The sequence below is a fragment of the Grampus griseus genome (genome assembly GCF_964374135.1).
Source record: "Grampus griseus genome assembly, chromosome: X".
In the NCBI taxonomy this organism is placed as follows: Eukaryota; Metazoa; Chordata; class Mammalia; order Artiodactyla; family Delphinidae; genus Grampus; species Grampus griseus.
The window spans coordinates 31310770-31324565 of NC_138999.1; the positions used below are offsets into that span (position 1 = coordinate 31310770).

The following is a 13796-nucleotide window of genomic DNA, read 5'->3' on the forward strand; positions in this document are numbered from 1 at the left end:
GGGAGCCTGATTCCTCTAGCTCCGTTTTTCGTTCTCAAGATTGCTTTGGCTGTTTGGGGTCTTTTGTGTTTCCATACAAATTGTGAAGTTTTTTGTTCTAGTTCTGTGAAAAATGCCAGTGGTAGTTGGGTAGGGATTGCATTGAATCTGTAGATTGCTTTGGGTAGTAGAGTCATTTTCACAATGTTGATTCTTCCAATCCAAGAACATGGTATATCTCTCCATCTATTTCTATCATCTTTAATTTCTCTCATCAGTGTCTTATAATTTTCTGAATACAGGTCTTGTGTCTCCTTAGGTAGGTTTATTCCTAGATATTTTATTCTTTTTGTTGCAGTGGTAATGGGAGTGTTTTCTTGCTTTCACTTTCAGATTTTTCAACATTAGTGTATAGGAATGCCAGAGATTTCTGTGCATTAATTTTGTATCCTGCAACTTTACCAAATTCATTGATTAACTCTAGTAGTTTTCTGGTAGCATATTTGGGATTATCTATGTATAGTATCATGTCATGTGCCAACAGGGACAGCTTTACTTCATCTTTTCCAATTTGGATTCCTTTTATTTCCTTTTCTTCTCTGTGTCTAAAACTTCCAAAATTATATTGAATAAGAGTGGTGAGAGTGGGCAACCTTGTCTTTTTCCTGATCTTAGTGGAAATGCTTTCAGTTTTTCACCATTGAGGATGATGTTGGCTGTGGGTTTGTCATATATGGCCTTTATTATGTTGAGGAAAGTTCCCTCTATGCCTACTTTCTGCAGGGTTTTTATCATAAATGGATGTTGAATTATGTCAAAAGCTTTCTCTGCATTTATTGAGATGATCATATGGGTTTTCTCCTTCAATTTGTTAATATCGTTTATCACATTGATTGATTTGCGTATATTGCAGAATCCTTGCATTCCTTGAATAAACCCCCCTTGATCATGGTGTGTGATCCTTTTAATGTGCTGTTGGATTCTGTTTGCTAGTATTTTGTTGAGGATTTTTGCATCTAGGTTCATCAGTGATATTGGCCTGTAGTTTTCTTTCTTTGTGACATCCTTGTCTGGTTTTGGTATCAAGGTGATGGTGGCCTCGTAGAATGATTTTGGGACTGTTCCTCCCTCTGCTATATTTTGAAAGAGTTTGAGAAGGATAGATGTTAGCTCTTCTCTAAATGTTTGCTAGAATTCGCCTGTGAAGCCATCTGGTCCTGGGCTTTTGTTTGTTGGAAGATTTTTAATCATAGTTTCAATTTCACTGCTTGTGATTCGTCTGTTCATATTTTCTATTTCTTCCTGATTCAGTCTTGGCAGGTTGTGCATTTCTAAAAATTTGTCCATTTCTTCCAGGTTGTCCATTTTATTGGCATAGAGTTGCTTGTAGTAATCGCTCATGACCTTCTGTATTTCTGCAGTGTCAGTTGTTACTTCTCCTTTTTCATTTCTAATTCTGTTGATTTGAGTCTTCTCCCTTTTTTTCTTGATGAGTCCGGCTAATGGTTTAACAATTTTGTTTATCTTCTCAAAGAACCAGCTTTTAGTTTTTTTGATGTTTGCTATCATTTCCTTCATTTCTTTTTCATTTATTTCTGATCTGATTTTTATGATTTCTTTCCTTCTGATAACTTTGCGGTTTCTTTTTCTTCTTTTTGTAATTGCTTTAGATGCAAGGTTGGGTTGTTTATTTGAGTTGTTTCCTGTTTCTTAAGGTGGGCTTGTATTGCTATAAACTTCCCTCTTAGAACTGCTTTTGCTGCATCCCATAGGTTTTGGGTCGTCGTGTCTCCATTGTCATTTGTTTCTAGGTATTTTTTTATTTCCTCTTTGATTTCTTCAGTGATCACTTTGTTATTAAGGAGTGTATTGTTTAGCCTCCATGTGTTTGTATTTTTTACAGATCTTTTCCTGTAATTGATATCTAGTCTCATGGTGTTGTGGTCGGAAAAGATACTTGATACAATTTCAATTTTCTTAAATTTACCAAGGCTTGATTTGTGACCCAAGATATGATCTATCCTAGAGAATGTTCCATGAGCACTTGAGAAAAATGTGTATTCTGTTGTTTTTGGATGGAGTGTCCTATAAATATCAATTAAGTCCATCTTGTCTAATGTATCATTTAAAGCTTGTGTTTCCTTATTTATTTTCATTTTGGATGATCTGTCCATGGGTGAAAGTGGGGTGTTAAAGTCCCCTACTATGAATATGTTACTGTCAATTTCCTCTTTTAAGGCTGTTAGTATTTGCCTTATGTATTGAGGTGCTCTTATGTTGGGTGCATAAATATTTACAATTGTTACATCTTCTTCTTAGATCGATCCCTTGATCATTATGTAGTGTCCTTCTTTGTCTCTTCTGATAGTCTTTATTTTAAAGTCTATTTTGTCTGATATGAGAGTTGCTACTCCAGCTTTCTTTTGGTTTCCATTTGCATGGAATATCTTTTTCCATCCCCTTACTTTCAGTCTGTATGTGTCTCTAGGTCTGAAGTGGGTCTCTTGTAGACAGCATATATATGGGTCTTGTTTTTGTATCCATTTAGCCAATCTGTGTCTTTTGGTGGGAGCACTTAGTCCATTTACATTTAAGGTAATTATCGATATGTATGTTCCTATTCCCATTTTCTTAATTGTTTTGGGCTCGTTATTGTAGGTCTTTTCCTTCTCTGCTGTTTCTTGCCTAGAGAAGTTTCTTTAGCATTTCTTGTAAAGCTGGTTTGGTGGTGCTGAACTCTCTCAGCTTTTGCTTGTCTGTAAAGGTTTTAATTTCTCCATCTAATCTGAATGAGATCCTTGCTGGGTAGAGTAATCTTGGTTGCAGGTTTTTCTCCTTCATCACTTTCAGTATGTCCTGCCACTCCCTTCTGGCTTGCAGAGTTTCTGCTGAAAGATCAGCTGTTAACCTTATAGGGATTACCTTGTGTATTATTTGTTGTTTTTCCCTTGCTGCTTTTAATATGCTTTCTTTGTATTTAATTTTTGACAGTTTGATTAATATGTGTCTTGGCGTATTTCTCCTTGGATTTATCCTGTATGGGACTCTCTGTGCTTCCTGGACTTGATTAACTATTTCCTTTCCCATATTAGGGAAGTTTTCAACTATAATCTCTTCAAATATTTTCTCAGTCCCTTTCTTTTTCTCTTCTTCTTCTGGAACCCCTATAATTCGAATGTTGGTGCATTTAATGTTGTCTGAGAGGTCTCTGAGACTGTCCTCAGTTCTTTTCTTTCTTTTTTCTTTATTCTGCTCTTCAGTAGTTATTTCCACTATTTTATCTTCCAGGTCACTTATCCGTCCTTCTGCCTCAGTTATTCTGCTATTGATCCCATCTAGAGTCTTTTTCATTTCATTTATTGTGTTGTTCATCATTGTTTGTTTCATCTTTAGTTCTTCTAGGTCCTTGTTAAATGTTTCTTCCATTTTGTCCATTCTATTTCCAAGATTTTGGATCATCTTTACTATCATTATTGTGAATTCTTTTTCAGGTAGACTGCCTATTTCCTCTTCACTTGTTCGATCTGGTGCATTTTTTTTTTTTTTTTTTTTGCGGTACGTGGGCCTCTCACTGTTGTGGCCTCTCCCGTTGCAGAGCACAGGCTCCAGACGCGCAGGCTCAGCGGCCATGGCTCACGGGCCCAGCCGCTCTGCGGCATGTGGGATCTTCCCAGACCGGTGCACGAACCTGTGTCCCCCGCATCGGCAGGTGGACTCTCAACCACTGCGCCACCAGGGAAGCCCGATCTGGTACATTTTTATCTTGCTCCTTCATCTGCCGTGTGTTTTTCTGTCTTCTCATTTTGCTTATCTTGCTGTGTTTGGGGTCTCCTTTTTGCAGGCTGCAGGTTCGTAGTTCCTGTTGTTTTTGGTGTCTTTCCCCAGTGGCTAAGGTTGGTTCAGTGGGTTGTTTAGGCTTCCTGGTGGAGGGGACTAGTGCCTCTGTTATGGTGGATGAGGCTGGAACTTGTCTTTCTGGTGGGCAGGTCCACGTCTGGTGGTGTGTTTTGGGGTGTCTTTGGCCTTATTATGATTTTAGGCAGCCTCTCTGCCAGTGGGTGGGCTTGTGTACCTTTTTTGCTAGTTGTTTGGCATAGGGTGTCCAGCACTGTAGCTTGCTGGTCGTTGAGTGAAGCTGGGTGCTGTTGTTGAGATGGAGATCTCTGGGAGATGTTCCCCGTTTGATATTATGTGGAGCCTGGAGGTCTCTTGTTGACCAGTGTCCTGAAGTTGGCTCTCCCACCTCAGAGGCACAGCACTGACTCCTGGCCGCAGCACCAAGAGCCTTTCATCCGCACGGCTCCTCAGTTTGGGATGATTTGTTGTCTATTCAGGTATTCCATAGATGCGGGGTACATCAAGTTGATTGTGGAGATTTAATCCGCTGCTCCTGAGGCTGCTGGGAGAGATTTCCCTTTCTCTTCTTTGTTTGCACAGCTCCCGGGTTTCCCCTCCTTTATTTCTGATGGTATCAGATTGGTGAGAGCCAAGGCAAGGACCCTGAATGAGGACTGAGGACCCCAAGGAGCCCAGGACAGAGTCCCATAGAGCTGTCAGCTGTGGGTGCCCCCTGGCAGGGGTGCTAGGCTGAGGTGCCCCTTCACTTCTTCTTAAGGTATCCCAGGAAGATGAGGATCTGGGTCTGAGGTATAAATTTAGAGCAGCACAGAGGAGGGGGCCCAGGCCCTGCCCAAAGGTGATAATGATGGTCCTGCATATGAACTGAGGGGACCCCAATGCTCCAGAGTAGAGGGGGCTCCACAAGGACTAGATAATTGCCCACTGCTGCTCTCAGCCCCAATAAGCACCAGGCAGGGCTGGCAGGCTGCAGCCTGAGGCTCACTTTAATTATTTCCACAGGGTTCTTAGAGGAGAGAACAGGGTGATCAGAACAGGAGTCCTGTGTGTTCGTAGAGCAGGGCCCACATGGAAACCTGAAGAGCGGCCCTCTTAAAGGCAGGGTGGTACCTCCCTGCTGTAGGCACTCACTCCCTCTCATCCTCTCGCATCTCTGCCAGATCACCCCGCTGTCCTACCTGCGCTCCTGCCTTTTGTCCCTGACCACAGTCACCATGCCTCGGGGGCGGAAGAGTAAGCTCCGCACCCGTGAGAGACGCTGCCAGGCCCAAAGTGGGACCCAGGGTCTGACGGGTGCTCAGGCCACTGCAGCTGAGGAGGAAGCCGCCTCGTCTTCATGTCCTTCTCTTGGGGTTACTACTCGGAGAAAGCCGGGTGCTAAGTCACGTAGCACTCGCAAGAGTCCTCAGAGGGCCCTAGCCACCACCACTAATCCTGCAGGTGTTTCTCCCGCAAGATCAAACAAAGGAGCCAAAGGCCAAATGAAGAAAAAGCACAGTTCCTCTCAGGCCCCCATCTCCGCTGTGCGGTCTCGAAAAGGCCCTCTAAGGAGGACAGCGAGTGTGTTGGTGCAGTTCCTGGTGCACATGTATAAAATGAAAAAGCCTGTTAGGAAAGCACATATGCTGAAGTTTATCGCTAAGAAGTACCAAAATCGATTCCCTGAGATCCTCAGAAGAGCTTCCTTCAGCATGGAGATGCTATTTGGTGTTGACTTAAAGGAGGTCGACCGTACCAAGCATACTTATACCTTTGTCAGCAAAATGGCTCTCCCCAACGATGGGACCATGAGCCGTGGCAGCGGGTTACCCAAGACCGGTCTCCTGATGTACATTCTGGCTGTGATCCTCATGAAGGGCAACTGCGCCACAGAGGAGAATATCTGGGAATTCCTGAATAAGATGAGAGTCTATGCTGGGAAGAGGCACTTCATATTTGGGGAGCCCAAGAAGCTCATCACCCAAGATTGGGTGAAGCTGAAGTATTTGGAATACCGGCAAGTGGCCAACAGTGATCCAGCGCGCTACGAGTTCCTGTGGGGCCCGAGAGCCCATGCCGAAACCAGCAAGATGAAAGTCCTGGAGTTCCTGGCCAAGGTCAATCACACCGTCCCCAGTGCCTTCCAGTCTTGGTATGAAGAGGCTTTGAAAGATGAGGAAGAGAGAGCCCAAGCCAGTGGATGTTCCAGTGTTCTGTCCAGCTCCTCCCACACAGAATCTGAGGCAAATTCTGCACTTTGTGGCTGAAGAGAGCATTCAATATTTCAAGTAGTGTAGGGCTGGGTGTGACAGAGGGAACACTGTATAATACCTTTGTGTTCCTGTTCTGTATGGGGAATTTGGAAATACGTCTTTGTTTTTTGCTGTTTTTCAAACGTTACTCCTAAATGAAATTTTATTTAGCGTTAGAATGTAAGTTTATGAATTACATCAGTCATACTTACTGTTGTTTATCAGGTTTAAGAATAAGAGTTTTGCTGTTTTGTAAAACATATTGGGAAAACTTCCATCTTATTTAGTAATTTGGTGGAAGATAACATGGCATTGCAATATGCAATTCCTTGAAAATGTGAAAAAGTTAAGTATAGTATAGTATACTGTATGTAGTATAGTATAGGAAAAGTAAGATGGTCAATATTTGGTTTACTAATTCCTTTTACTCTGTTTTATAAAATTAGAAATAACAGTATGTGCTTGGCTCATTCAAAAATGTAGAATTAAATCATAATAAATTAGACCTCATGCTCACAGGCTCGTTTATTCCCCAAACATGAATTGAGCATCTGCTCTTAGAAGGCTCCTTGCTAGTACTGTGAGAGCTGAGAAGAAGGAGACCTAGCCACTGACCATAAAATTATAGAGCCGAGAAGCAGCTATCATATAAAGAAAATGGTGATGTATACTCTAAGACCAAAAGGTCAAATGAAAAGACAGGATAAGAAAGGAGAAGGGGTGGTTTCACATGATAGCAGTCAAATGTAAATTCCCTGATGCAAGGCAGTGGTGGGCCTTGGGAAAAATGTAAGTCCTTCAGTGGGAGGAAATTATAAGTTAGGTGCGTGGTGGGCTAGATGAGACTGATAATTTTGAGCAGGGGCCAGATCCTCAGATGGTGGGCCGTACAGTTGAAAGACAAAGCCTGGAATGGGAAACTGCCCTTAGCAGTTACAGGCACACTTCATTTTGTTGTGCTTTGCTTTATTGTATTTCACAGTTAGTGCTTTTTCTTTTCTTTTTTTAACAAATTGAAGGTTTGTGTCAACCTTGCTTCCAGCAAGTCTTTCAGTGCCATTTTTCCAACAACGTATTCTCACTTCATGTCTCTGTGTCACATTTTGGTAATTCTCACAATATTTCACACCTTCCACCAGCAAAAAGATGGACTCGCTGAAGGTTCAGATGATGGTTAGCATTTTTTAGCAAAAATGTATTTTTTAATTAAGGTATGTACATTGTTCCTTGACATAATACTATTGCACGCTTAATAGACTGCAGTATAGTGTAAACATAAATTTTGTAAGAGCACTGGGAAACCAAAAAATCCTTGTGACTCACTTTATTGTGCTATTCACTTTATTTTGGGGGTCTGGAACCAAACCTGCAATATCTTCGAGGTCTCCTTTTACTTTGGGGTTGTGGGTAAATCAGAGAGAAATCACCTGAGGCAGGAATAGAATGTGTCCTGTGCTCTTGTCCCAGTGCAGGTGAACACTATGCAAATTAGATGTTTTATTCACGCTGTCATGTCTCCAGGGAGTTTCTGAGAAATAAGGGTGGTACTCCCCTGAGGGGGGATGCCCAGAAGCCACTGGACTGGCACTCTTTGCCCTAGTTGGGGGAGCCAGAGCCCATTCCACTAAAAAAAATCATTCAAATTAAGTTATCTTGATTGTAATTTGGCAAACTCTAGGCAAGGAATAGATATTCGTGGGTGGTTAAATGAATGAAAGTGGGAGTGGTTTATAAAGAAGGGCAACTGAGAGGGAGGTAAGTTTTAGGTCCGTGAAACATTTTAGAGCTTTGTGTTGCATCTACTGAGGAAGTCTACCTCATGTTGACCTTGAATGACATACTCTAACAGGGAAATACTAGTTTTCCTTGCTAAGCAGGATTTTGCCTGATAGGGGTTTCTTTGCCCTAGAGCCCTGCTTATTCTCTGGCATCTCCTGGATTGAAAGTTAAATCTCAGTGTAGTGGGTTGAAACTCCAGGGGACAAATTAATCTTAGTAAGAACTGGCATCCTTGAAAGTCTCCGTACCGGCCAGGCAATGGGCCAGGCACTTCACAGGCATTATATAAATTCTATCAGTCCCCAAGGCAGAGCTTCTCAAACCCATTTCACAGATGAAAAGACCAAGGCTCACAGAGTTTGGTAATGTGTTCAATTTCGCACAGCTGTTAAGTGACAGTGTTGGAACTAGACTCCTGGCCTAACTAAGTCTGACGCCCACACTTTTCCATTCCTCCCAGCCCGAGGCCAACTTTGTGTTCCTTAATTCACCTTACTTCTCACTCACTACAAAATATATCTCAGGTGATAAAAAGGAGGACTCTGTGCCCAAAACACTGGATGGGAATACATAAGCATAGCAATAAGCGTCTCAAAATAGTTGAAAAGGGTGAAGAAAGCAGAGGAAGATATTTAGTGACAGTATGATCATCTACATATCCAAAGTCAGATAACCTCAAAAGATCAGGGGCTCAGAAAATCATGCTGGACAGCCCTTCGCATTTGGAAGTTAAATCTATTCAAAGAGAAGTTACATAAAAGGCTAAGTCTTGCTGGTAAAGAGAAGGGAAAAACCAATGTATTTTTTTTCTTTGACAGCACATCCATCCTGCCTTGCGTTACAACTTCCCTACTTCACATCACTCCTGGGACGGAGACCCAGTCTCTGAAGGGTTTGCAATAGGGAAACCGGTCAAGAGTTTGCAGGGATGGGCCCTTTCCCAGGAAGCCTTTAATCAAGAAACAGGAGCCACGATGAAGGGCCCCTTACAGGTGGCCTGGGGAGAGCAACATGCCAGGCAAAGTTGTCAGCCTGAGCATGCCCTCACTTACTCTTCAGAGTTCTCAGGGACTTGTGAGTCCTACCTAGGAGGATGAGCTCAGGTCAGTAGAGGGAGGAGTCCCAGTCTCTGCCACATGTGGTGGTGAGGACCCTGAATGAGGAATGAAGGAAGCACACCCGCCACCCCCGAACAGTGTGTCCCATGGACTCCTGACCCTGCCGTCAGCCCTCAGAGTCCCCAGATAGCCTTGGCAAAATGTGGCTGAACCTGATTTCCACGTAAGAGGTTGAGAAAGTGAAGACTTTGGCCTGAGGTTGGCCAACTCAGGTCAGTAGAGATAGGATTTCCAAGGTGCGCCAGGAGGAAGGTGAGCACCCTGAAGAGTTCAGGGCCCACCAAACCCATATCAGCGGAGACCTCACAGAATCCTCCCTGTTGCCGTGACAGATCCTGGTGTAAATGTCAGGAAGAGACGGCCTCATATCCTTCTCGGGGATCACAGAAAAGTGTGGAACTTGGTTTGAGGGGGAGGTCCCAGGGCAGCAGAGGGGGGAATCTTAGGCCTTCACGTGAGTCAGATTTAGGGTACTGAGTTAGAACCCTGAGTGGGATCACCATCATATGGTCTCAACCTGCCTGATACAGTTGTCACTCATGGCATGGCAGGTGTGGCCAAGTAAGGCCACCCTCACCTCCTCCTATTGGATCTCAGGGAAATAAGAGCCTTTCTCTGAAGAAATGTCCTCAGGTCGAGAAAGAGGGGAGCCTCAGGCCCTGCCAGGAGTCAAATCAAGGAAACTGAGTGAGGACTGAGAGGCCCACCCACTCTTGCATAGAGGGGAAAACTGGCCCTGCGCCTGCACTCAAGACTTAAATCCCCAGGGAAGGGTGTGAGGCTGAGCAACAACCACCACCCCCCATCAGTTTTTTTTTAGTTCACTTTATTTTTTTTTAAAGCAGTTTTAGGTTCACAACAAAATGGAACAGAAAGTACAAGGAGTTCCCATGTACCCTCTTCCCCGACACAGCTCACACCTCCCCGACTATCAACATCCCCCATCAGAGTGGGCCGTTTGCTACGATCTATGAAGCTACATTGACACATCATTAGCACACAAAGTCCAGAGTTACATTAGGCTTCATTCTTGGTGGTGTACACTTTGTGGGTTCTGACGAACGTATGATGACTTGTATGTACCATTATAGTGTCATACAGAGTAATTTCACTACCTTAAAAATTCTCTGTGCTCTATTCATCCCTCCCTGCCCCCAACCCCTGGCAACCACTGGTCTTTTTGCTTTTTCTATAGTTTTGCCTTTTTCCAGGATGTCATGTAGTTGGAATCACGCAGCATGTAGCCTTTTAAGATTAGTTTCTTTCACTTAGTAATACACATCTAAGGTTCCTCCATGTCTTTTCATGGTTTGATATTTATTTCTAGCACTGAACAGTATTCCATTATTTATCCATTTACCTGCTGAAGGACACCTTTGTTGCTTTTAAGTTTTGGCTATTATGAGTAAAGCTGCTATAAACATCGGTGTGCAGGTTTTTGTGTGGATGTAAGTTTCCAACTCATTTTGGTAAATACCAAGGAGCATGATTACTAGATTGTATGGTAAGAGTATGTTTAGTTGGTTTTAAAAAAAAAAAAAAACAATTTATTGAGGTAGGATGGACATACAAAAACCGTACGTATTTAATGTATACAAATTGATGAGTTCAGAGATAAGTATCCACTTGTGAAACTATCAGTCACCACAGTTTATGCCATAAACATATCTATGACCTCCAAATGTTTCCTCCCACCCTTTTTATTTTGTGTGTGTGATAAGAACACTTACCATAATATTTAACCTGTTAGAAAGTGTACAATATAGTAGTCTTAACTGTAAACTCTATGCTGTATAGTAGATCCCTAGGATTTACCTTGCATAACTGAAACTTTGTAACTTTTGATTAAAACCTTCTCATTTTCCCCATCTCCATAGCCCCTGGCAACCACCACTCTACTCTCTGCTTCTCTGACTTTGACTATTTTAGATTCCTCATATAAATGACATCATGTAGTATTTGTCCTTCTGTGTCTGGCTTATTTCACTGGAACATAATGTTCTCTAGATTTATTCACGCTGTCATAGCTGGAGAAGTTTTAGCTTCTTTTTAAAGCTGAATGATATTCCATTGTATGTATACTTTACACTTTATCCATTCATCCATCGGTGGACATTTAGGTTGCTTCCATAGCTTGGCTATTAGGAATAATGCAGCAATGAACATGGGAATGCAGATATCTCTTCAAGGTCCTGATTTCAATTCCTTTGGATAGTAGTGGGATTGCCGATAATATCATATGTTATTTTTGATTTTTTTTTTTTTTTTTTTTTTGCGGTACGCGGGCCTCTCACTGCTGCGGCCTCTCCCGCTGCGGAGCACAGGCTCCGGACGCGCAGGCTCAGCGGCCATGGCTCACGGGCCCAGCCGCTCCGCGGCACATGGGATCCTCCTGGACCCGGGCACGAAGCCACATCCCCCGCATCGGCAGGCGGACTCTCAACCACTGCACCACCAGGGAAGCCCTATTTTTGATTTTTTGAGGAGCCTCCATACTGTTTCCCATAGTGGCTGGACCAATTTACATTCCCACCAACAGTATAGAATATGTTTAGTTTACTGAGAAGCTTGCAAACTGGCTTCCAAAGTGGCTATACCATTTGCATCACCACCAACAATGAAAGCGTTCTTGTTGAATCCCATCCTCACCAGCATTTGGTGCTGTCAGTCCTCTGGATTTTGGCACGTAGTGGTTTCTGGTTGTAATTTTAATTTGCAGTTCCCTAATGGTACATGATGGTGAGCATCTTTTCATATGCTTGTTTGCCATCTGTATATCTTCCTTAGTGAGGTATCTGTTCATATCTTTTGTCCATTTTTTAAATCGGGTTGTTAGTTTCCTTCTTATTGAATTTTAAGAGTTCTTTGTATATTTTGGATAAAAGCCTTCATCAGATCTGTCTTTTGCAAATATTTCCTCTGAGACTGTAGCTCATCTTCTTGTTCTCTTGATGGTGTATTTTTGCAGATTAGAAGTTTAAGGGAATGAAATCTAGCTTATCAATTATTTCTTTCATGGATCCCCATCCCATTTTTTATGAGTTCTGGAAGGAGGTGAGATCCTTGGTCTGAAGGTCCAGCCCTCAGTCAGCAAAAGGAAGAGTCCATGACCCTGTGCGGTATCCAAGTGAGGACTCCAAATGATGACTTAGGATCTAACAAGCTCAGGACAGAGAGGTACCCACAGAGCTTTAACTACTGGGTTCCCCCTGATAAGAGTGGTGGGCTGAGGTGCCCCTCTCACTTCCTTCTTGTGGGTCCCGGAGAGCTTTGGGGTGTCACCTTTAGAGTAACAGGGGAGTTTCCAGGCCTTGCCAAGAGCTGTCATGATAATCCTGAAGCTAAACATAGAAGACCCCCTACACTGAAAAACACAAGTGGCCCCACTATCAACCATGCTATCACCATAGTCAGTAAAACACAGGGTAGGCAGGCTGCAGCCTAAGGCTCACCGTTTCTCCACTGGGTTCTCAGGGACAGGTTGACCAGGAGAACAAGAGCCCTGCAGAGTCCTAGGGCAGTGCCCTCAAGGAAACCTGCAGAGATGGACTTGGTTAAAGCTTACTTGGAATCTCCCTGCTGAAGGTCCTCACATCATCTCATTCCCCCTCCTCCTCCCTCCTCCAAGTGCGGGCATCACCCACACTCCCGCCTGCTGTTCCTGATCACACTCATCATTCCCTAGGGTCACAAGAGTAAACTCAGTGCTCGTGAGAAATGCCAGCATGCCCGGGGTGAGACCCAGGATCTCCAGGGTGCTCAAACCACTGAGCAGGGAAGAGTCCCCCTTCTCTTCCTCTCCTGTTTTGGGGATGTTTCCTTGGACTCCCCGGTGGCTGGCATTCCTAGGAGCCTCAGAGATCCACATCCACCATCGTTACTTCTCAGCTATTTCATGCACAATGTCCGAAAAAGATGTCAAGAGCCAAGATGAGAAAGTGCACGTGGCTCTAAAGCCTCAACCTCCACTGAGAGCTTACGGAAGGACCTTCTAACCATGAAGGCAGGGATGTTGATGCAATTCCTACTGCAGAAATATAAAAGAGCCCATCATGAAGGTAGACATGCTGAAGGTTGTCAACAAAATGTACAGGAAACAATTCCCTGAGATCCTAAGGAGAGCCACTGAGCACATGGAACTGGTCTGCGGCCTTGACTTGAAGGAAGTCAAGCCGAGTGGTGATTCCTATGCCCTTGTCAGCAAGCTAGATCTCACCGATGATGGGCGTCGGAGCAGTGGCGGGCAGTTTCGGAAGAATGGGCCCCTGATGCCTGTCCTCGGTGTGATCTTCTTACATGGCGACCGCGCCTCTGAGGAGGAGATCTGGGAATTCCTGAATGTTTTGGGTGTTTTTGATGGAAAGAGGCACTTCATGTTGGTGGAGCCCAGGAAGCTTATCACAGAAGATTTGGTGCAGGAAAATACCTGGTGTATCATCAGATGCGTGACAGCGATCAAGAGCCCAAGCTGAAACCAGCAAAATGAAAGTCCTGGAGTTTTTGGCCAAGGTCGATGATAGGGTCCCCACTGCCTTCCCATCCTGGTATGAAGAGGCTTTGAGAGATGAGGGAGAGAGAGCCCGAGCCAGGGCTGCAGCCAGGGCTGGCACTACTGCCATGGCCAGTGCACATTCCAGGGCCACATCCAGTCGCTCCTGTCACCCTTAGTGAGGTAGAGGCCGATTCTTCACTTTGTGGTTGGTAAAGCCTGTTAACCAGTGTTCCTGATATGCATAAATTCCTGTTGGCTTATTTTTTTGGTAATTTTCAAGTGATCTTCTTTTCAAAAGAAAGTTTATTTAGATTCAGAACAAGCTTATGAATGACATGG

At 43.8% G+C, this 13796-nt stretch overlaps 3 protein-coding genes and 1 pseudogene across 4 annotated transcripts in view; all 4 read left to right on the top strand.

Annotated features, from left to right (window-relative positions):
• Nucleotides 1-13796, top strand: part of CFAP47 (cilia and flagella associated protein 47) — a gene marked incomplete at both ends in the record, with an annotated part of 513170 nt that overhangs the window by 45704 nt on the left and 453670 nt on the right.
• LOC309839176 (melanoma-associated antigen B4-like) overlaps nt 1-13796 on the top strand; it is a gene marked incomplete at its 3' end in the record, with an annotated part of 33169 nt that overhangs the window by 6943 nt on the left and 12430 nt on the right. The window lies entirely within an intron of this gene.
• On the top strand, nt 5052-6083 carry LOC309839177 (melanoma-associated antigen B3-like; the record flags this gene model as incomplete). The annotated part of the gene is made up of 1 exon (XM_082680809.1): nt 5052-6083. One exon carries the CDS (start codon nt 5052-5054, stop codon nt 6081-6083), a length of 1032 nt encoding a protein of 343 aa, XP_082536935.1.
• LOC309839419 (melanoma-associated antigen B4-like) lies at nt 12963-13633 on the top strand (annotated as a pseudogene). The gene has a single exon. The product of its transcript is annotated as a melanoma-associated antigen B4-like (transcript).